General features: G+C 44.3%; 1 protein-coding gene across 5 annotated transcripts in view; it reads left to right on the plus strand.

The window, feature by feature from the left end:
• Window positions 1-23,985, plus strand: part of Kazn (kazrin, periplakin interacting protein) — an 892,416-nt gene that overhangs the window by 192,856 nt on the left and 675,575 nt on the right. For all 5 annotated transcript variants that reach the window (XM_050120356.1, XM_050120354.1, XM_050120350.1 and 2 more), the window contains one exon: window positions 11,969-12,126. In XM_050120356.1, coding sequence (XP_049976313.1) covers window positions 12,091-12,126 — 36 coding nt within the window. In that variant the 5' untranslated portion in view covers window positions 11,969-12,090. The remainder of the gene's footprint in view (window positions 1-11,968; window positions 12,127-23,985) is intronic.

Below are 23,985 nucleotides of genomic sequence, written 5' to 3' on the forward strand. Positions count from 1 at the left end.
TAGGACTCAAGTAGTGAGGATAACTCCCTGCAAATTGGATCAACCTCTGAGCTCTTGGCTGTGCCTTCAAGTCACTCAAAGTGCTTTCTGTATAACTCGTGTCTCCTGTTTGTAGATGCCCCTATTTTCTTGGGCTGCCCTTGGCTGGGAGAGTTACAGGGATCCATAAACCTCTCTTCCTCGTGTTCTTTCCATTCCAATTGCTACTTTTTAAAAATGGTTTCCTTTTAGCCTGTCTGTGTCCTCTTGTTCAAGGTATTGATCCCAAGAACAAATTGGGTGACATCTTCCACAGTTCAGTTGTAAACTTTCCCAGATAGACAGGGGAGTGTTAGATAGGTCACACGACCTTCCACAGGACTCCAGATAATGATTCTTTGAATTCTGCCATAACATAGCAGACATCCCCCCTTTTACACTTCCTTCTAAACCACCCCCCAGTTTCCACTTACCAGGCTCTCTGGGACATTCTTCTCTGAAGTCCTCTGGCTTCTGCAACCCAGACCTTTTGTCTTGTTGTTGTTGTTGTTATTCATGTTTCAAAGACCACCTGATGTTGGTTTTTTTTTTTTGACCACCTATATTTTTTAAAGTAATTTTCGCTATGGTAACACTCTACTTCTCAGTACAGAAAAATATTCTTGGTTATTTATGAAGTCTCATAAGTGACTCCAATAACAAATGTCACCATTCCAGCACTTAGTTGAATTTTGAAGTGATCTGGCCATACCACAGAAGCTTGGGATTTCAGCACAGTTGCCCTTGTACAAAAACTTGCCTTGCTTGTTCAGAAGCCACTTAGAGTTGCTTCTGAAATGGCATCTTCATAAGGCCTCTAAATTCATGCTCCATATTGGTAGGAACTCTCAGTCTGTCATGCTATGATGTGCCTGAGTATCCCATGGCACGGCAGCCCATGCTTCTTTAAGGGAGAGTTTCAAGAGAAAACATCATAGTTTCTCCTGTTCTAGCCTCAGGAGTGGCACTCAGTCATACCTAAAATTCTCTCTTGGTGATACAGATCCATCTTATTCAGAGAAAGGGAGAACTGGCCGAAGTCGTGATACCAAGGCAGCAAGAACCATCAGACGCTATGTTTCAGTATGGCGACAATAGTCTCCTCTCTATGTCAGTCTGGTGGCAATATAAAGTCTCAGATCCTCGATGGCAATGCATTAACAACTGCTTCTTATTAAAAATGCCATAAATGTATATATTAATATAGCACATATATTATATAATATAAACTATAGATATATATGTGTGTGTGTATGTATATATATTGGTTTCTTTGAGATTGAATCTCACTATGTTGCTAGAACTAACCTTGAATCATGATCTTCTTGCCTCAGCCTCCTGGGTACCTGGTTTAAAGACAAGCCCTACTATGCCTGATTAACAGGTACTTCTCAAAACCCCTTGGGGTAGCAAGGACTCTTTAGATAAAAGTAATCACTGCCAACTCTTGTTGTTTGTTTGCTTGTTCTCAGTGTCTAGATTTCTAATTCGCATGTTTGCAGGGGTGTCAATAATTATTCTACCCCCTCAGTTGCTTTGCCCAGAGTGTTTCACCCCAGCAGCAGAAAGGACACTAGAACAGAAGTTTCCCCCATTTTTTACGTGTTTGTTGTGCATATATGTGGACATGCATGTTTGCATGTGTGTTAGTGCACGCATGAGCATGCATTGTGTGCCTATGAAGGCCCAAGGTTAATGTTGGGAATCATTCTAGACCACTCTTCCAGTTTATTTATTGAGCCAAGCTCTCGCAGTCAAACCCAGAACTCAGCTCTTTGGCTCATCTCTGCAGCCAGCTTGTGCTGGGGACTCTCTTGTTTCTTCCTTCTCCGGCTGGAATCCCGTGCCCACTCAGCATAAACATGGCCCCGGGGTATCGGAACACCAGTCCTTATCCTTGCAGGGCAAGAGCTTTAACCACTGAACTGTCTCCCCACCCCCGACTTAGAGGTTATTTAAAGAAGACTTCAGACTTTGGCACATGGGGGCTGTTGAGATAGAATGATTGCAGTCTATATGTGAAACAGGCAGGAGCAAGGGGCTGGGAATAAAACGTGATGGACCTAACGTTTGTATTTTACTCAACACTTTAAAGCCCTGAGCCTCGGTGGAAGGATGTAGTGTGTGTGGGGGGGAGGCGTTAAGATGCAATGAGTCATGCTGAGTTATTGCTCCTTTAAGAAGTGACAACTAATTCTCACTGATTCTGCTAGACAGGTTAGCCAGTAAGCCACAAAGCTCTTCCTGTCTCCATTTTCCAGGCATTGAGATTACAGATGCAGGACGCTGCCCACTTTCCCCATAGATTCTGGGCAATCAAACTCGGGTCCTCATGCATGTGGCATGCGCTGAGCCACCTCCCCAGCCCTAAGGCACACGTGTGATCACCGCGCCACCACATGCAGTCAGCTGCATCACTGAAGGCAGTCTTTCACACAACGGCACTGCGCCCGAAATGAAAAGCTGCAAAGCGCTGGCTGCCTCGTTCCATCCAGAAATCTATTATCCAGAAATAGAACGTACTTGAGATTCAAAGTGGTTTCCTGCTGACCTTTGAAATACATTGAAAGTTGCAATAAAACAAAATGATCTTAAAATATTAACAGACCAGAAGTAATTAAATGGCAAAGCCAGTGATTTAAATGGAGAGCGAGGCTTCCGTTGGTAAACCCTTTCTGTCGGCCAAGAACAACAAGGTCTATGGCTTGGGCGAGGCCTGTGGATTCACCACCTCCTTTCCTTCTGTGGCTTACAGCTCTTTATTTGTTTATTATTCTGAAATTGCCCGTTCTGTGTAGAGAAGGGGAAAACCCCCATCGAATGTTTTCTCCCTCTTCCCTAAAGGGACAGCAGAAACTGTTGGACTTTGGCGTCCTCACGGCCCTGTAAGAGCAACCAGCACAGGCCCTCAGTGGATTTTAGAGCTGGGAAGGTAACTTAGTCCATAAGGGGCTTACAGCACAGGCATGGTGATCTGAGTTCGGATCCCCACACCCTTGGAAAACACGGGGTGTGGCGGCCTGCGCTCGTCCTCCCAGTCCTGGGGAGATGGAGGCAGGGGAATCTCTGGAGATTGCTAGCCCGATAGTCTAGCAAAATCAAAGAACTCCAGGTTCAGGGAGGGTCCCTGTCTTAAAAATTAAAGTGGTGAGTGACACAAGAAGATTTTTTTTCTGTTTTTTTTCTTTTGGTTTTTCGAGACAGGGTTTCTCTGTGGTTTTGGAGCCTGTCCTGGAACTAGCTCTTGTAGACCCGGCTGGTCTCGAACTCACAGAGATCCACCTGCCTCTGCCTCCCGAGTGCTGGGATTAAAGGTGTGCGCCACCACCGCCCGGCTCACAGGAAGATTTTAACACCAGCCTCTGTACATGTAAACACACACACACACGTATACCTGTGAACATGTACACCTGCACAGACCCTACCCCCGATGTCAGATGACTGCAGTTGGTTCCTACAATCCTGAAAATCTGCCAAGAGCCAGGACCTCGATGCTCTGGAGAAATCTGGTGTGGGTCGAGTGATCATCCACGGCTAGGCTGATCTCTGACCTCTGCCTGGCCTCATCTATGGGGCTGCTCGACCAGAGGGAAGCAATGTATGGATGAGGAGGAATGCATGTCTCCAAACCCATGACCCTGGAATCCACACCCTGAGATCACTATTCATGGCACCAGGTTTTACTCTGCCGACACCAGCGTCCCGGGGTCCATGAGTCCCTCTGAAAATTAAGGAGGAGGGGCTCAGTATTGGAGAGAGTTTACCTCCAAACATAGTCATTTTTAACATGGGAAGAGGGTCTCTGGGGGAAACAAAATGAGGACAGGGAATCTGTGAGTATTCTTTCCACGGCACTGGTCTTTTAATGAGATAGGCTCATGCAGCTGTGTTTCCATATTAAATTCTGCTAAGAGGACCACTTTCCCCTTTTCCAGTGTCTGTCTTGATGACATGCCACAATTGTTAGTTCATCAGAGGAGAGACAGGTTTGGACTCATGTCCCCTGTCCATTATTAGTTTTAAGTATTTTTGACAATCCAAGAATATTGGCCAGGGCATGAAACTTCACTGTGATGGCTAATCTTGGTCGTCAACTTGACACATCTTGCCAAAGAGAGAACCTTACTGGGGAATTGTCTCCATCAAATTGGCATATGAGCATGTCTGTGAGGCACTTTCTCCCTTGCTAATTGATGTGGCGGGGCCCAGCTCACTGTGGGCGGAGCTGCCACTAGGTAGGTAGGTCTGGGTTGTATAAGAAAGCAGGCCGAGCAAGCCAAGTAAGTACTGTTCCTTTACCACCTCTATTCCTGCCTTGAGTTCCTTCCCTGACTTCCCTTCGTGATGAACTTGGCCAAGTTCTCTGGGACCTTGAGTTGCCCTGGTTTCTCAGTGAACCCTTGCCCTCTGGCCCCGATGTGCTCGGGTCACATGTGGGCAACAGGCCAGTCCTTTGTACCCAAGAGCCGGGCTTCTAGTCTTTCTGCTCTAGTGTAGTGTCTGCCCCAGCCCTAGCCCCGTTCTGGCTGTTAAACTCTAAAAGTCACAAAAATCTATTTAAGATGCAGTTCCACCTCCAGGCCTGGCCTCTTCACCTTGGCGTGGACCATTGGCAGGAAGCCTCGTGTCCCAGTTCAGTGTGGTCTCTGGGAGGTTCCAAATCTCATTTGCATGTGGATTTTACCCTTGGAGCTCCATAAAGCTGCCTCTGTCTTGCATGCTAAATTGCCAATAGCCTCTTTCCAGCAGGGGCTGGAGGGTTGCACCCACCCCTGTACAGAGTGAAGGAGGTCATGCGGTGTCCTCTGAAGACACTTTCTGGAAAGAGGGAACCACTTGTCACCAACAGTACTCTCTGCTTGGGGTGGTCCTGCTCATGTGCTTCTTGCTCTAGGTAAGCGTTGTCCAGGTCAGCTGTTTTTAACTTTTGTCTCTTCTGATGGCAGCGTCCCAGTGGACACGGCACAAGGACAGTTAGTACCAGTGCTCTGAAGAAACCACGCGGTATCTTCACAGTCACGGCTCATGTCTCGTTTCAGGACCTTGAGGCTCTTCCAGAAAGTGCACCCGTGGGTGCCAAGAACAGGAAGGGGTTATTGAGCGTCTCAAAGTCAATAAAAGAAGTGAAGATAGAGTATAGCACCTTCCTCGACTTTTAACAAAGAGACCACAGGAGTGAGAGTGTTGGAATTGTGCCCCTGGCTGCCTGTGGCCTGGGGCAACTTGCTTCTTGTGCTCCATCTCCTCCTCTGTGAAGTGCAAGCCATTGGCCCACCATTGTCAGTTTGTAAGGGCTGCTCCATTATGGAGGTAGGTCCCGCAGGAACGAGATTGCAGCAAGGAATCTGAGCTGTAGATTGCCGCTGTAAGTAAAGTTGTGATTATCCACAGTGTCTGGTAAAACAACTTGCACTATGTTTGTATTGCGATAGGTACCAATGTCTAGGGTATTTTCACACTCCCAAGTTCTGGTTATTCAGATACAGCCAACAGAGTTATCAAAAATACCTACTAGTAGTTGGCATGCTGGCACACATCTGTAATGCCAGCACTTGGGAGGCTGAGGCAGGAGGATCTTGACTTGAAGGCTAGTGTTTGGGGCCAGTCTGGGCCACACGGGGAGACTCTGTCTCAAAATAAAAACAACAACAGCAACAACAATAACAGCAACAATAAAACATTATTAAAAGCAAATTTTAGGTTTTACTTATTTATGTTTATTTTTACTTTTCAAAGTCTTACATACTTGGAAATAAAGTCACTTTTTAAAGTACTTTAATTCTCTCTCTCTCTCTCTGTCTGTCTGTCTCCTTTCAAGTAACACAGACTGACCTGGCTTTTTTTACACTGGCTCTGGGGATTGAACTTGTGCTGATGGCACACACACTTCACAGACAGCTATGTCCTAGACCAGTTCTTTGATTCTAGTGGTTTGTTTGTTTGTTTGTTTTTAAACGTTGAAGTTTCTATTTTAGTGTCTTCCATTTATTTAGTGAGTGTGTATGTGCATGTGTGTGTTTGTGTGTGTGCACATGTTCATGTGCACGTCATGAGGCATACACAGAAATCAGAAGACAGTTTGCCAGCGTCATTTCTCTCCTTCCGTCATATGGGTGCTCAGGTTAAATTCAGGTCTTTTTCTTATCTCACTATAAAAGAAATCCCAGTTATAAAGTCTGCAATGTACTCCTTTTCTGACCTTGATCTGGCAGTCCTCCTGCCTCACAATTTATTTTCAAATTTCAGTAGAATGCACATAGACACATTTCCTGTTTTAACCTCTTAAAGTGCACAGTAGCTCAGCAGCGTTTAGATCATTCCCTGTGAGCACTCATCACTGTAACTCTTCTCTGGATATATTTACCATCCCCCAAAGGAAGCCCTTTATTTAACCAGCATGAAGCAGTTGTTCCCATTTCTCCCAGCCAGACTCCCTGGCAGCTGCTAATATTTTGGTTCCACTGTTTGCCTGTTATGGAGAGTTCCTGTCCATGGGTTGGCTTCTTAAACTTAGCGTTCTGAGTTCATTTGTGTGGCAGCATGTAACCGTGCTTCATTCCTTTTGTATGATTGGATAAACGCTCCTCTGAATGGATGTACCAGATTGTGTTTACCCACCCACTAATGCGTGGGCAATGAATGAGTAGCTTCCACCTTTGGCTGTGGTAACTAATGCTGCGGTAACAACACCTTTCTCCAATTTCTTTGATCATGTACCTAAGAGGACATTGCCCGTTCATATGGAAATCCTATATTTATTCGTTGATCCATTGCCAAACCCTTTTCCACAGCAACACACGAGGGTTCTGACCTCTCTGCATCCTCGTCGGTAGCAGAATGCGTTTTATTATAACAATGGGAAGGCAAGAAGTCTGAATTATTTAGGCTTCATTTATTTAACGGGATTCCATTAAAACAAGAACTGGAAATGGGTGAGCGTTCGAATGCAGAATACATCATAGCTTTTGAGATTTGCGAAAAGCAAAGGTTGTTTAACACGTGGGGATAAATTTGGTCATTAGTTCGTATCTATGGACCATATAAATAACAAGATCATAAAATCCATGGAGCTGCTAGTGGCTCTGCCCCATGATATGATTCATTGGTCATTTTTTCCTATAAAAATAGTACAGTAGCCCATCTCAATGACATCTGGACCCATCTGCGTAAAATGAGCAACTGAGGTCATATCACTATTGCATCGTATTCTGTGCGCCATCTGACCCATAAAGGCAGAAGTGGGGTGCTTCTGAATGCATTAGGAAATTTTACGCATGTCTTCTATTTTTTTTAATGACACAGAATGTCGAGACTTGGCATTATTTCCCTTCTACCAAGCTGTGAACGTGCCATCGTTATTAGAAGTCTAAATAAGTACTCATTAATGTTCAGGGAGATTCAGACAACACTTCAGATAAATAAGCTGCTTAAGAAGTGTGTCTTCGCAGATTTGTGGACCAAGATAGCACACAGCAGATTGAGTGTCATTTCACATTCAATATAATCAACCGAGTCAACTGGGTTTTATGACCTCATTTCCTCACCTCAGGTAGGGAGGAATGGTGTCTGTGGCTCTCTCATCTCTAATCCATCATGCGTTTTAAGAACAGCTTTATTTAGTTGAGGGTTTTATGGGGCAAACAGAGAACAATGTGTATGGCTTCCCAGTTCTATGATGATGAGGAAGGGGTGGGGACAGAGAATGGTGTGCCGTGACCTTTCTCTTTCATGCCTCTATTCATTTCTTCTTATATGCAGTGAATAATGCTAGTGCCAGGGTGTGGTGGTTTGGATGAGAATGGTCTCCATGGGCTCAAATATAGGAATCTCGGTCCACATATGTGAAACTGTTTGGGGAGGATTAGGAGGTGTGGCCTTGCCGAGGGAGGTGCCTCATGCTGGGAGACCAAGATGTGCACTCTCTGCTAATGCTCCAGCTCCATGCCTGCTGGGGTTGCTGTCATGCTTTCTGCCATGGTGGTCATGGAATCTAGCTTGTCTGGAACTGTGATTCCCAAATTAAATACTTTCTTTTATAAGTTGTCTTGGTCATGGTGCTTTGTCAAGGCAATAGAAAAGCAACAAAGACACACTGTGATGAACCGAGAAAACACGACCTGTCCCCGTGGAATTGTTAGCTTCTGGTGAGTTACAGTTTGCAGTTACCTGTTGCTACATAACAAAACACCCCAAACTGAGCTATACTAAGCAGTATGTAGCTGTCTCTCAGCTTTGTGAGCCATGGACTGGGATAGGAGATGGAGACACAGCTCAGTTCTGCTCTCTAGGGACAGGGCTGTACTTGGGGTGACAAGGAAGAGGCAGGTAGATGAGACTTAACATATGGAATATGCATATGAATTCTTCATGATCATGAATAAGAATTCCTTACCTTCTTCTTTTTGATGTATCTTCTTTCATCAGAATGTTCTAGATGTCTGCTCCCTTCATTTGTTTTTCTTTGTTTGTATTGTGCCTCTGTGACTGTCTGTTACATGTGTATGCCTACTTATAGAGGCCAGAAGAGGGCATCAGATCCCCTGGAGCTAGCGTTACAGACAGTTTTGAACAGTTAGACATGGATGCTAGAAGCTAAATTCAGATTCTTTGCAAAGTCAACAAGTTCTTTTAACCACTGAGCTATTTATGCAGTCCTGCCAGACAGTTTTCCACCTACCTATCTGGGAACCTGGGATAAATGGATAGGTGGTGGTAGAATGGGTAGGTGGGTAGATGAATAGGTAGGTAGGTGGATGGGTAGGTGGATGGATGGGTGGGTGGATGGATGGGTGGGTGGGTGGATGGATGCATGGATGGATGGATGGATGGGTAGATAGAAGGATGTATGGATGGGTGGATGGATGGGTAGATGACAGGATGTGTGGGTGGGTGGATGGATTGGTAGATGGGTGGATGTGTAAGTGGATGGATAGTTGAATGGGCTGATGGATGATTAAATGAATGGTAGATGGGTAGGTAGATGAGTGGGATGGATGGATGAATAGATGGGTGGATGGGCAGAAAGATTCAGTTGCCTGAACATCTCTCCCTCTCTCCATGCAGTCTGTGCTTGGGCGTTCCTTAAAGAAATACGGTCTCTGATTGCTCAATGTTACGTTAGTTCTTTGTTGCTTTGACACAATCCCTGACAAGAGAAACATGAGGTGGGAATGACTTCCTCTGTCTCACACTTATGAGTAGAGCATATCACGGTGGGAAAGACACAGCAGCAAGGACATGAGATGGGTGGTCACGCTGCATCTGCAGTCAGGAGGCAGAGTTGGACACTGGTATTCAATCTGTTTTTTTTTTTTTTTCCTTTTTACATTATCTGGGACCCCAGTTCATGGAATGGTTCCACCCACATTCAGGTCCTCCCACCTCAATGAACCCAATCTAGAAACTCCCTTAAAGACATGCCCAGGGGTCTCCTGGTTGATTCTAGATCCCAGAACTCGACAATCAATATCAACAATGAAAAGTATCTTACATGGCCACTAGCTTTAAACAGAGTAAACATGCCCAGGGACTTCAGACCTTTTATGAGCTGGACATAGAAGTCATAGAAAGACTTCTGTCACTGAGGCCAGATAGGCTCACAGGGAGTGTGAGCCTCCATTTCTCAACAGAATGAGATGTGTGTGAACATATATATGAAAGAATATATAAAATATACATATACTATATATATAAACATGTAACATGTATGTATATATATATAAGAATACATTTGCTTTAAAAATTTAAACTATATTTATTTGCGTATGTGGGATAGAGAGTTGCACATGTCAACGGCATGCAAATAACAAGATCCACTCAGTCTCCCTACCATTTCAAGGGCTACAGACCCCCACCTGTCTGTGTAACACAGCTGTGTAGAAAACCACCAGGCTTCCTAGCTATTTACACGAGAGGCTGGTCAATGACTATCACTACCTTTGGCCAGAAGCACAGTCTCCCAAGCCCTGTTACTTTGTGTTGGAATTGACAGATGATTTCCAGGACCCTGGAGGATTTCAGAATCGTGGTCATGTGGTAGCTTTACTGAAAATGCCCAGGAATTGTTCTTTGTTGGCTTAATAAGTGCAGGTTTTCCTGAAAAACCTATAGACTATTCTATAAGAAAAGGGATTTGAATTTAAGGAAAGGTAAAGGAATTAGTTCAACAATGATTATTGAGCTCTGCTATTCCAAGTGTTTGAGGCAGAGCAGAAAGCAGATTAAAAACTACCTCTGAGGGCTGGGAACTGGTTTGGTGAATGTGTTTGCCAGGCTAGCATGAGGACCCGAATTCAGATTTCCTGCACCCACACAAAACCAGGCATGATGACACATGCTGGTCACTGTAGCACTGTGGAAGCGGATACAGGGGGACCCATGGGGCCAGCTGGTCTTGCTGCAATGAGCTTCACATTCAGTGAGAGAGCCTGTCTCAAAAAGGAAAACATGGAGAAACTAAGGACAATATCTAAGACCAACCTCTGGCCTACACAACCCACATTCTCTCTCATACACATACATGCATGCATGAACATTCATGTGCAGTCTCCCATGCCTAGACACACAGACATTCAAACACACACACACACTCATATCCACACAACACAAGCTCATACCCATATCCATACACACACACACACACACACACACACACACACGTAGGCTCACACACGCTCACACCCACCTATGCTGTTACTTACATGGATAGTAGAGAAAGAGACAGCCATAATAATAAATGAGTCAAATCTTAAACTGTCAGATGGTAAGTTGTGTGGGAATGACAGAGAAATTATAGCCTTTCCAGCCTACTTGTGGCACTGATGGGAAAACATGGACACTGCCCCTTCACAAGCTTTAATGGCAAAGGCCATCTGCTTAGGGAGGAAATGGCCACCTGCATTATCATAAATGTAAATCGAGCATAGGGCCGGGCCACAGCCTGGTACCCTGTTGATCTATGGCTTATGTATATTGACCAGAAAGTCACATCCATAGTGCACAGCTAACTCTAACCTGTTATGCTTCTCTGGGACAACTGGGTGCTCCATGAAGTGAGTTTCACATCTGATTTTGCTAGTAAATGTGTCTTCAAAGACTCATAGAGTTTAGGATAAGTATTTAGATAGTGTTCATCAGACACAACCTAACTGTTAAATTATTCAAGAAACCCAGGTTCTCGGCACTCACCTGGTTGGTCCCCTGGGTGTGGACCCTTGCTTTCCCTTTGAGAATGATGGATCAGTTAGTTTCTCACTAGAAATTACCAGTGAGATGGCTCAGTCATGAAATTGTTTGCTTTGCAAATATGAGGACCTGGGTTTAACCCCCAGGGTCCGTGTGTCTTAGACTCATTTCTATGGGTATAATGAAATACCTTGACAGAAAGTAACTTAAAGGAGAATAGGGTTGAGTACAGATTGGAATTCCAGGCTACCATCCATCCCCGTGGGGGAAATCAAGGCAAGACCTTCCAATAGCTAGTCACGCCACACCCACAGTCAAGAGCAGAGAGACATGACCACATGTATGCTCTCCTGCTTGCTTGTGCTCTTATTCAGCTCAGGACTTCCTGGCTAGGAAATGGCTTCACCCACAGGGAGATGGGTCATCCCACTTCAGTTAGCTTAAGACAATCACTCACAGAGCAACGGTCTATGTGCAGACAATGCTCACAGTGCAGCCGGTCCCTCATTGAGACTCTCCTCCCAGGTCTCAGGCTGACAATTAAAGCTGACGGTCACACCACGTTAAATCTAGAACTAAAGCTGGGTTTGGTGGTGACCACTTGGCATCCCAGAACTGGGAAGTTGGAAATACTCTCTGGGAAGTGTGTGTGTGTGTGTGTGTGTGTGTGTGTGCGTGCGTGCGCGCGCGCGCGCGCGCGCACACACACACACACACACACACAGTTAACTACCATTTTCCCATTTCCTTCTTTGTCTTTTCACAGCTGTGCAGTCACTGCACACCCTAAATGACCAGATTTCCCATTTCATTGTCACCAAGTCGAAGGCACTGGAGGAAGACGATGACCCTTTTCTACCCACCGAGAAAGAGACACTGAAGAACTCTATGATACTGATGAGACACCTCCTAATGGATGCCCAGGTACAAAGACCAGTGGTGGGTGGTCCAGGGTCGTCCAGGCTTCTGTCATTGTGGCACGACTGTATCATCTAAAAAGTTCACACTCAAGAATTACACATTTAAGTTAATGAAAAAAACAGCGAAAATATCACAAGATTTCTCATCATGTTTCATGCAAGTTTAGGATTTAATGTTGGATCTCAGTCATTGGCCGAGGCTTGGGCATGCCTTTAATGGGTTTGGAATTGTCTTTCGGGTTTCTTTAAATGCTTTGTTTGGGGGATAAGATAACCAAGGACGTCCAATTAGCAAACCAACCACCAGTCACTTTTGCCGTAAACGACCGTAAGAGGCGCTCTGATACAGTGCGGACTGGGCTTTTCATTAGGTTTTACTGTGTTCTTAAAGTCGGAGTAATGGAGCTTAAAGATAATGTATGTGTTGCCTTTGAGAATGGAGCACATCCCCCTTGGTCTTGGGAAAGAGAAAGAATGCATTTCCATACAAACTTGGCAGGCATCAAACCTGGCAAGGGTGTCAGCATGAAGCAAGACCTGATCCAAAACTGTATCTCTGAACAGCTGATAAATATTTAGGGGTGCTCGATGAACCCCTTAGTAGATGAAATCAGCACTTTGAAGACACTAGCAGTGAGTATGCTGAAGGGGGATTTGCCCATTTCACACCATTGTTGAGCTGTTGTTTCTCAAGGTTTCTCCTCATATGCTGTTTTATTGAAATATTTAGAAGTAATCTTTCTTCTCCGTCTGTCTTTGTTAGTGGGTCTCTCCAGCTATGTTGATGGGCAAACACCAGGTGTCTTAAGAGCAGGGTGGCATTTTCTTTGGTGAGAGCAAACTGCTCTAGAATTTATTGTCATTTCTGTCTCTTGGGAATCTGGAAATGTTTTTAGGAAACCGTCTTTGGTTTGAGGGGATTCTTGGGCGATGTATCTTCAAAGCTTTTTTTTTTTTTTCTCTGAAGCTTGCTTTCTCTTGAACAAGTGAGGTCAGTAGGGCTGTTCCCTGCTTTCTGCTCTGGGTGGGAGAGTTTTGAACCACGGTCTCTCCACTTTGGTTTCTGCCAGGGTGATGCTTTGTGTTTTATTGTCTATGATCAGTCTGGAAATCTCAGTTTCATCTCACCAGGACTGTAGCTGGTGGGGCCTGTATGCATTCCGCACCTCTCAGTATCTGAAGCTGCCCCGTGGGATCCCAGCCCCTCGTCAAGGTGCCCCAAATTATGCAAAGCCTTTCATTTAAATTCTTATTCTTCCAGCCCCTCTTTTTAGTAAGCAGCCATTCAACCTCCTTTTCCTTCCCAAGCCTGTCTGGGGGAGAAAAGAAGGCTTCTAAAGCCACAACAGCCAATTTTAAGACTTGGAATAAAAGGGGGAAATTTAGAGCAACTTACTGAATAAAGCAAGCAAATTGTTCCTGAAAGTGCGGCTTTGCTCTGTGCCTGGGCCCAATCCACTAGCTGACATCGCAGCCCAGGGAACTGTGTAAATGAATCCCCAAGGAGAGAGTGTGTGTTCTCGTTTGCAAAATCCAGAGAATAAAAGCCTCTTCATTTCTTTTCTCATCTGAATTTACAAATGCAGAGCGCTGAACTTTTAACACTCTTTCCCATCAGAAGGAAAACCAGGCTCCATAGTTGAAGGCCATGGAGGAGTGAGTCCACAGCATAGTGGGGTAAGCAGAGTTCATAACAACGTAGGACATTTATTGTTATTATTTTCGTGTTTTGAGAAAGGCTAGCACTTGGTAGCCCAGGCAGGCCCTGTACTCACAGCAGTCCTCCTAGGGTTTTAGGCATGCAGCACCACACCTGGTGAATTCATTACCAGTCTTATTAAGAAATGGAAGAGAGGAGATTGTAGTGCCCCAGAACAAGGACGTGCTTAAGAAGCTGGGAATACTATTTACCCCAGTTTGGGTCATACACATTGTACCCATGTGAATTACTACCCTGTACCCGAGAAATATGCCCATCTGAAACATCTTACATGGCTTAAGATTATTTTTCACCACACTGATAACCTTCCTATCTCTCTCTATCTATCTATCTATCTATCTATCTATCTATCTATCTATCTATGTGTCTATCTATTTGTCCATCCGTGCATCCATCCATCCATCCATCCATCCATCCATCCATCCATCCATCAGTATCTATCTATCTATCTATCTATCTATCTATCTATCTATCTATCTATGTATGTGTCTATTTGTCCATCCATGCATCCATCCATCCATCAGTATCTATCTATCTATCTATCTATCTATCTATCTATCTATCATCATCATCATCATCTATCATCTGTCTATCTATGTATCATCTCTATATTTCTTTATTTCTTTTATTTTTCCTTTCAGAGTTAAATAGAATGTTTTCATTTCAACAAAGTAAAGTAGGGTTCCACTGCTCTTCCTCTCTAGCCCCACTCTCTTCAGTCAAGGTCGATTGGGTCCATGTCTCCAGGAAAACTGTCACAGGAAGTTGGTCAAGTATCATCATGCACTGTCTGGGGACACTCTTGCCTCAGGCCTCTTTCTATTCAGAAATAGCTAAAAGTCTTGTCTTTTAGATTTATAAAGGACAAACGAAATGTGTTGTGTTTAGTTTAGTTGCAAGGTATCAGCCTTGTGGTTTTTCTTCCAAACAAACACACTAACTTTCTGAAAGTTTTGCTGAAATGGGGTAACATCAAGACCTCCCAGCCCCTTGGGTTGCACAGAGTCTCGGGTGGTCCTCTTTCAACTTAATGTCACTAATTTTATATGATCCTGAGGAAATGACATTTTGTGGATGACTGGGGTAATAGGTGGCTTTATCTTTCTTTTAAGATTTATTTTACTTGTAGTTGTGTGTATGTGTGTCTGTATGTGGGTATATGCACATAAGTACACTGCCTTCAAAAGCCTCAAGGGGGCACCAGATCCTCTGAAACTGGAGTTACAGGCTGTTGTGAGTCTCATGACATAGGTTTTGGGAATTGAATTTGAATCCTCCGCCAGCGCAGCAAATATTCTTAAGTACTGAGCATCTCTCCAGCTCCAAACTGTAGATTTGAGTTTTGTAGTGGACATCCAAAAATACATTCTTTTTTAGTAAGAATCTTTACCAAACACCCCATTTTTTGGAAGGTGAAATTCAGTTATTTTCCATCTATTTTTGACATTGCTTTGTATCTTTCTCCCAAAGACAGATGGATATACTTATTTGTTATTCCAGACTCAATAGTGGCATATCACTAGAGTGTTAATGTAACCTGCACACGCAGCCTTCCTTTGGTTCTGCATTTGAGATATCAATGGATCAGTCTATGTGTTTATATTTTGTGGGTCAAAAGCAGAGAAGGAACTACATGCCATGACTTGGTGAGCTTCCTAAGTGTCTTAATCCAGTCTGTACCGGGCCCTTAACAGTATTCGATTATGATGAGCTTCTCTGACATCAACCACACATTGAAGGAAGCTGGGAAAAAGAAAGAGAAGCCTTGCAGAGAACCCAGAGGCTGCTCGGAGAGTGCGTGCTTACAAGGCATAATCGATTCAAGTCACATCTGTCTTGGAGGCAATAAATCCTGCTTAGGAGAATGTCAAAGGCAAACGCACTGCTGTGCTCTGAAATCCCACCTCTGAGGATTATAAAACAGTGTGTATGGAGAAGACACACCCCCCCCCCCCCCCCCCCCCCCCCCCCCCCCCCCCCCCCCCCCCCCCGTGTAAAGGGAGCACCAGTGATGATTGGCAGACCTGACAGCTTGCTCCGGAGAATGCAGCATGTCTTGGGAATAAAGGGATACGGGCAGGGTATCCCAAGAGGCCCATGGTGATGCAGTCATTCCATAACCGTTTCTTTGCATGGTCGTGGGTCTCTGAAAGAACCAAAGGATGTAAGAGCTTCTATTTGCATTGCCTTGCCTCTTCAGACTGCAGGCCCCCCCAGTTCAATGAAGTACCCTATTCACGTAGCATTTGAAACCTAATCTGGTGGTTTTTATTCCTGAGAGCTTCCTCTAAACCCAGTCTCGTAAGTGATTAGATTCATAACAGCAAAAAAAAAAAAAAAAAAAAAAAAAAGGCAATTCTTTCTGGGAGAGATTAATTCTTTTCCTCGCACTGTGGAACTCTGCATGCTAAGAGGGGTCGATTACAGCAAATTAAATTTCCCAACAGCAACTCTGCCCCTCTCCCACCAAAGGCTTTGGGTCATTGTTGTTAAAGGAGAAGCCCTGCTTGGGGAAAGAGGAGGATGGCCAGGTTCAAAGTCAAATGTTACTGTTGGAGCCTGAGTTCCATAGACTGATACATTCGTGTGCACATGGAAGTCTCCTTCTGCTGGTCAGTAGAGATCGGCTCAGGGAAGTTCCATTGCCCAAACAGATTGTCTCTCTTCTTAAAACCTGGGGGGGAGGGGCTCCTTTTAAGAGAGGATACATCATGGGACTATCCCTTCTTATAAGTCTCTGTCTAGGAACAAAGCAAGTAAACCTTTTAAAATAAAAGCAAGCCACTTGCCTGGCACCTGCAGGCAGGTCCATGCTTGAGTTATGTTAGTGACTCTTCTGTTACTGTGTTAAAAAGAAAACAACAACAAAAAACAAAATACAAACAAAACCCTGGAGGAAGCAACCTACGGGAGGAAGAGTTTATCCCGGCTCAGTGCCGGAAGGCTACGGTAGTCCATCATGGTGGGGACGGCACGGCAGCAGGGACGCAAGGTCAGCCGGTCACACTGCAGCTATAGTACAGAGGCAGAGTGACAACGGGGAGTGAGGGTCAGGCTTTAAAACCGCAGGGCTTCCTCCAGTGAGGCTCCACTTCCGCAAGGTCCCACAACCATCCCAAAGGGCACCATCAGCTGGGGACCAAGTATTCAAACACTTGAACCCATGGCAGCAATGGCGGAGGTGGGGGCCATTTCACTTCAAACCACAATGAAAGTCAAATACCTGGTGGGAAAACAGTAGAATTGTTTATACTTTGGGTGGCCTTTCCCCTGTTTTTTTTTTTTCTTCTTTCCCTCTTTCTTCTGCCTTTTCCCTCTAGTCTTGTCCTTCTTCTTTGCTCCTCTCTTCTCATCTGTCTTCCTTTCTGCTATCTCTGCTGAAGCATGCGTTCCAATGCCTTGTGTGTGCCTTTCCAGGCGGTAACGGCACAGCAGCAGGAGGTGGGGTGAGGAGCAGAGTGCAAGCCTGGTGGACGGCGGGAAGCAGTTTGCAGACCTTTCCAGGACCTGGGTAGAATATAGCTTGGGTTGCAATGTTTTTTTTTTTTCTTCCCTTCTTTTGAGAGAAGCCTTTAGCAAATTTCACCGGAGGGCTAGACCCTCTGCTTGGCTTCTGGCAGACTCAGGCTGAGTTAACAAGAATAGATCGGCTAATGGAGAATTGTCTGAAGGCCGGCCTCAGTTGGAGAAGGATGGATTTGGACCAGAGTCACCAACAGCTCCTGCCAGTGGACAGGGAGGTCAGCCTAACAGCTGCCACCCCCCTGCAGTGAGGAGACACTGGGAGGCAGGCAAGCCATGCATGTCACCGAGGCAACCTTCAATTTGACTCCCGTTTCTAACACCTTTTCATGCCTGCAGGTGCTATTTTATGTCGATGCTACAGTTAGGGAACTTCGTAGTTATCACTAACGCTTTTATCTGGGGCTGATAAAATTGTTCGGTCAATTTTAAGAGGCAAGACAGTACTAAAGTTAAACTATATTCTGAGACCTCATGGGGTTTATGGCTCCAAGAACACAATTTTCTGAACTCCCCAAGCAGGATATAAAAAACACCCCAAATATCTTAGGCTCTTCAAGATATCTATTGTTATGTTAGCCAATAACGACTTCCAAGATAATGCCCAGTTCCAGCATTTACGCTTTCAGAGGCATCTCACCTTGTGGAGGCCACACAGTGTTAGCATCTACAGAGTCCACATTTGGGAGCTCTGCAGCAGCCACAAAAACATTGCCAAGAACATCATGATATTTCAAGTATGCTTATGGTTTTATGTTGGATTGCACTGATACCTGTCTTTAGGTCCCATGCGATCTGGGGCATGGGTTGAATGTGTCCACCTGAATGATCTCAATTAAAAGGAGAGGAAAATAAGTTTGCCTGCTACAGGCCAGAGAACTTCTGCTGTATTTTGAGGTTTTCCTGACTGGTGGTTGCTGGGGATTGGGATGGTCTGCTGTGGGATAATCCTTCTGTATGCTATGTATATGTGTTGCTGTCATTGGTTGATAAACAAAGCTGTTTTGGGTTGTGGCAAAGCAGAATAAAGCCAGGCCGGAAAACAAAATGAAAATACAGGTTTAAAGAAGGGTGGAGAGAGAGAGAGAGAGAGAGAGAGAGAGAGAGAGAGAGAGAGAGAGAGAGAGAGAATGAGAGAGAGAGAAAGAGAGAGAGAGAGAGAGAGAGAGAGAGAGAGCTAGTCACCCAAGAAGCAAGATGCCAGCAGACCAGTAAAGCCGCAGCCACGTAGCAACACATAGATTAATAGAAATGGGTTAATTTAAATGTAAGAGCTAGTTAGTAATAAGCCTGAACTATAGACCAAATATTCTGTCATTAATATTAAGCCTCTGAGTCATTATTTGGAAATGGCTATGGGATAGGGTGGGACAGAGAAACCTCCACTTACAATTGTCAGTTTTAATCACCAGCTTAGCACAACTTAGAACCTGGGAGAGAGTCTCAGGGAGAGATTGCCTATGGTTCATTGACCAGTAGGCTCACTTGCAGGGAATTGTTTGAATAAAGTTAACTGATATGAGAAGTTATATTACTATTATATAATATATAACATATGTATTATATAGAGAAGTTATATATATTATGTACAAATTAATTGATATGTGAAGACCCAGTCCCCAGAGGGCAGTACAGTTCTCTTGGCCTGGGTGTACTGAATTGTATGTCAGTGGAGAATTCAGGGCTGGAGAGAGGGCTGAGTGGTTCAGAGCCTGTACCGCTCTTGGAAGAGAACCTGAGTCTGGTTCCCAGCACCTGCATCTGGCAGCTTACAACCACCTGTTACTCTAGTTCCTGGGGATCTGATACCCTTTTCTGACTTCCATACGCAGAAAATTCATGTAGCAAACATTCACACAGTCCCACAGACATCAAATATAATACACATAACTAAAACAATCAATAGCATTTAAAATTAAGAGTAGTGGAATTGAACTGAACAGAAGCAAGCAGAGGAGCGTATGTGCATCTATTTCTCTCTGCTCTTGACTATTGATGTGATGTGACTAGCTGCTTTAAGTTCCTCCTGCCATGACTTCATTGCCAGCATAGACTATAACCTGGGACTGTGAGCTAAAGTAAATCCTACCAATGCCACCCACCCCCGCCTCCGCCCCTTTCAGGGAATTTTATCACAGCAGCAGAAGTAGGAGAGGAGTCATGGTGTTTTTGCCATTTTAAATGTGTGTGTGTGTGTGTGTGTGTGTGTGAGAGAGAGAGAGAGGGGGGGGGGGCAGGCCAGAAGAGAGCGTAGGATCTCTTGGAGTTGGAGTTATGGTGATCGGGAGCTGCCTGGGATGGATTCTGGGAACTGACGTCCAGTCCTCTGGAAAAGCAATCACAGCCCCGCTATTGGTCTCTCAAGGGAAGAGTCCAAGGGTGTTTCTAGACTCACCACAAAGCACAGAACAGCTCCACCCAGGAATAGTCACTTACTCACAGATGCCCGTAGTGTCAAGGTTAGAAAGCCCTGCTTTAGATCCGAAGTTCACATTTTAAGTGTTCATGGGAATCTTCCAGTTGCAAGATCCCTTTTTCTGAAGCCCACTATTGACCATAAATAACTTCTTTATTAACCAATGGTATTCATAGCATACAGAGGGGAATCCCACAGCATGTGTATTTATGCTTTTGTGTGCATTTTTGTGTGTATGTGTATGATGTGTGTTTGTGCATGTGCATCTTTGTAAATTTGTTGATGAAAATATTCTAATGCTTACAGATTACATGTTTGTGTGTGTTTGCAAGTACTTATGAATATGAGTATGTTTGAGTTTATGTATGTGTTTATATGTGCATCTGTATATGTTTGTTCTTATGTATGTATTTGTGGGTTTATATATGTATCTGTACATATTGGTGTTTGGGAAATTGTTTGTGTCTGCTTGTGTTCATGTGCTTGTGTTTATGAGAGAAAGAGAACTCTCCCCATGCTTTCTTGCATGTATTTGTGTTTTAATTTGTCTCTTTAGTATTACCCCATGAGATAACTGAAAATAGAACCCCCAGAGATGGTACAAAAGATAGCCATAAATTACTTATTCTAGGAATTAGCTTTTAATTTAAAGACTATAAAACTTACAACTGGCCTCTCAGGAACAGACGATCCTTTGTTCACGGGTATCCACAGGGGAAGCAGGCAAGGATGCAGCAGGCAAGGATGCAGTTCCTGTTAGATGCATGGACAAGTGGACACGTGGAAGGAGGCTGGGGAAACTTGTGTGCACTTGGAGGCGGTTGGCTCGGACATGGCTGGGCAAAATCTGGCCAGCAGGCAACTCTCCATTATGCACCTGTGTTAGGGACTTTATGGTTCCGCACTGGGCAAGGCATTGTTTCCTTGGCATCATGCACTCTGGACATGTGGATTAATGGTAGCAATAATGAGATGTAATTAGAAAGTTGATTTCATTGCCAGTACTTTTTTTTCCATCACAATAGAATTCAGTATCAGGCTTTTTAAAAGTACCAGTTATTCAGTATTAATTTTATGTGCGGCTCCTGTCTGTTGGTCAGAAAATGGAGAGTTGAATATTTGTCATATAGTTATACCCTAAAGTAATTTACTCTTATAATAGTTCTTTTTTAATTATTGCATGTGTACATATTGTGGAAGTCAGAGGACAGCTTGAGGGTGTCAGTTTTCTCTTCCACTTGAGGGACCTGGGTCCAAGCTCAGGTCATCAGGCTTGGCAGCAAGCGATTTTACCCAGTTAGTCATCTTACTGGCTCTAGAATGTTAATTGTTTTTAATTTTTAGTTTTATATGATTGAATATTTTGCTTTTATGTGTGTCTGTGCACAATATGTATGCTTGGTGCCTGTAGATGCCAGAGGAAGGTGCTGGACCCCCTGAATCTGGAATTACAGATGATTATGAGCTACCATGTGGGTACAGGGAACTGAACCCGGGTCTTCTACAAGAGCAACAAGTCTTAACAGCTGAGCCATCTCTCCAGCCCCTAGAGTAGCAATTAAACATGTTTTTGAGATATATTTATTTTTATTTTATGTGTCTAGGTGTTTTGCCTGCGTGTATGTATATGTACCATGTACAAATAGTTCCTTCAGAGGTCAGAAGAGTCCATCAGACCCCCTAGAACTGAAGTTACAGATGGTTGTGAGCTGCCATGTAGGTGCTGGGAATTGAACCCAGGTCTTTGAGACATAGTGAAGCCAGCCTGCTACTCCCTCAATGTATAATGTATAATGTCTCTGGGAACACTTAGAGGCGGTTTTAAAGTATGGCTGTAATGTGGCTACTCCAAGCATTCACTTCTCCAGTACTGGAAACAAAGTTGCTAACTGTGTCCTCTGAAATCCAAGGTATTTTAAAATGGATGGTCGCTTAGAATTTAAATTTCTTTTGAGAATTATTTCATTCCCACCCCTCCCACTTTCCTCTCTAATTCCTCCTGTGTTTCCCCAGGTCCCTCTCAAAGTCATGACCTTTTCTTCAATTATTATTGTTTCACACACACACACACTCACATACACACACACACTCTCACTCTCTCTCTCTCTCTCTCTCTCTCTCACACACACACACACACACACTCACACACACACACACACTCCACTGAATCCCAGGTGTATGTATTTAGGGCTGATCACTGGCACTGGATAAGCTACCAAGGGGTTCTTTCCTAGGGGAGACGGATTCTCCCTTTCCGTGCCTATTCCTTTCCTCTAACTCTCCGTGTGGGAGCGAGGCCTTGTGAGGTTCCACTCATTCATGCTGTCGCGCCATCTGGTATTGTCATTGTCCAGGTCTTGTTTAGGCAACAATAGCGTTAGGATTTTATGGCTACAGCTTCTTTTTCATATACAGAAGATGCTATCACGTCACAGCATATGTCCCCTGGGCCCTACAGTCTTTCTACCCTCTTTGCTGCAATGTCTGTTTTCATCCCATTAGCCAAAGTGAGTCACACCAGCAAACCCAGAGCAGTGGGAACAGACACCACTGAAGGAGGTGGATACAGGGACATGAATGACTGACCCACTATATAACCAAAGAATGTCTTCAAATGACTGCCGTGGTTTAGGTGTGGCTTCTTGCACAAGGTTCACGTATGGCAGTGGTTCTCGACCATTCTAATACTGTGACCCTTTAATACAGTTCCTCAGGCTGTGGTGACCCCCAACCCTAAAATTATTTCATTGCTGCTCCTTAACTGTAATTTTTCTGTTATGAATAGTGATGCAAATATCTGATGCACAGGATATTTGATATGTGACCCCCAAAGAGGTCACAATCCTCAGGCTGAGAACCACTGATGTGTGGAGAGCTCACATTGCAGTGTATAATGTTGAGGCGGAAACTTTAGAGCTGGGGCCAGGCGGGAAGTCACTGAAGCTTCTGTCTTCAGATGGGATTGTCCATCCTTCCTAGAGGAAGGTGTATGGAGGCCCAAAAATGTGAGCCTATTTCCATGGTAAACAAGGTCAGAGAGTTGGAACTCGCCTCCATTTCCTTCCAGGTTATTGTGCTTCTACCTCAAACAAAGGGCCCACCTAGATATAGATCAGAGAGTTCTGCTCTCTCACGGTTTTTGTCTACAGGTGTGGCTCAGGAATAGAGAAGCAGATTGTTCCTACCTCAAATAAGATTCTAAGGATCCAACTAAGTTCCAGTTTCCTTTCTGGAGATAACTTGGGATTCCACCCAGGGAGTGGTTTGCCTACAGAATGTTTTGGACTAGGGCGTAAGCATTACTTGTTTTTTTCTAGGAACAGAATGTTTAACTATGAATGTTTAACTCACAACTTTCAATTGGTGTGTTTATATTTCCCCAACAAATGGCAGCCCAACGTGGTGCGGTCAGCTGACAAAGGCGTTATGAAGGAGCCCCTCTCCCCAGTCCCTCTGGCTTATTGCCTCACCCTGTTGCTCTTTTTCCATGTGGCCCTTTTATTCTACAAAATCCTGAACTCTTTACATGCCATTCAGCTCCAAATATTTTATTATAGCCACAGAAAACAGACCAATACAGACATTCTTGGATACTTTTGATCTGTGGGAAATGGGGATTCAAAACAGCAACCAACAAGCTTCTCATAGGTTGTCATTCCCTTCATGAAGGTCTGCTGGAGTTGGTTTAGTTAGAGGTGGTAGGGTGTGTTCTTTTGTCCCATAACAATGCCCAGAGGACAGAACGCGTTTGAACAGCTGGAGGATGTATTTCAAGAGGACTCTATGTTAAGATAGGAAAGGTCAATGTCCAACAAGTGTGAGAAGCATGGACTTGTGATAAATCTGGAAGTCTGAGGAGTCATTAAAAGACTGTTAATCCCTCTGGTAGGGAGAGCCAGGTGCATGACTAATTTGTTTGACAAATACTTCCTGAGACTCTATCAATTACTGAAAGCCACGGCGGTAAACATTCCAGAGCAATCCAAAAAAAATGAATGTAGCGGAGAGTCGTTGAGTGCGCACTCTGCTGAGTTTCTTCACCTCCATCCTCTCGTTTAACACATGGAGGAAGCATGTGATAGCCTCCCTGTTTTATGGACGAGGAAACTGAGGCCCAGAGGAAATTCCCGTGATTATGTATCTAGCCATCAGCTATGCCAGTTCAGTTACAAGAGTAGCTGTGGGGTTTTGTTTTGTGGGGTATA

The sequence above is a fragment of the Alexandromys fortis genome, unplaced genomic scaffold (assembly GCF_014885135.2).
Source record: "Alexandromys fortis isolate MF-2015 unplaced genomic scaffold, M_Fortis_MF-2015_v1.1 scaffold_174, whole genome shotgun sequence".
NCBI classification, from domain to species: Eukaryota; Metazoa; Chordata; class Mammalia; order Rodentia; family Cricetidae; genus Alexandromys; species Alexandromys fortis.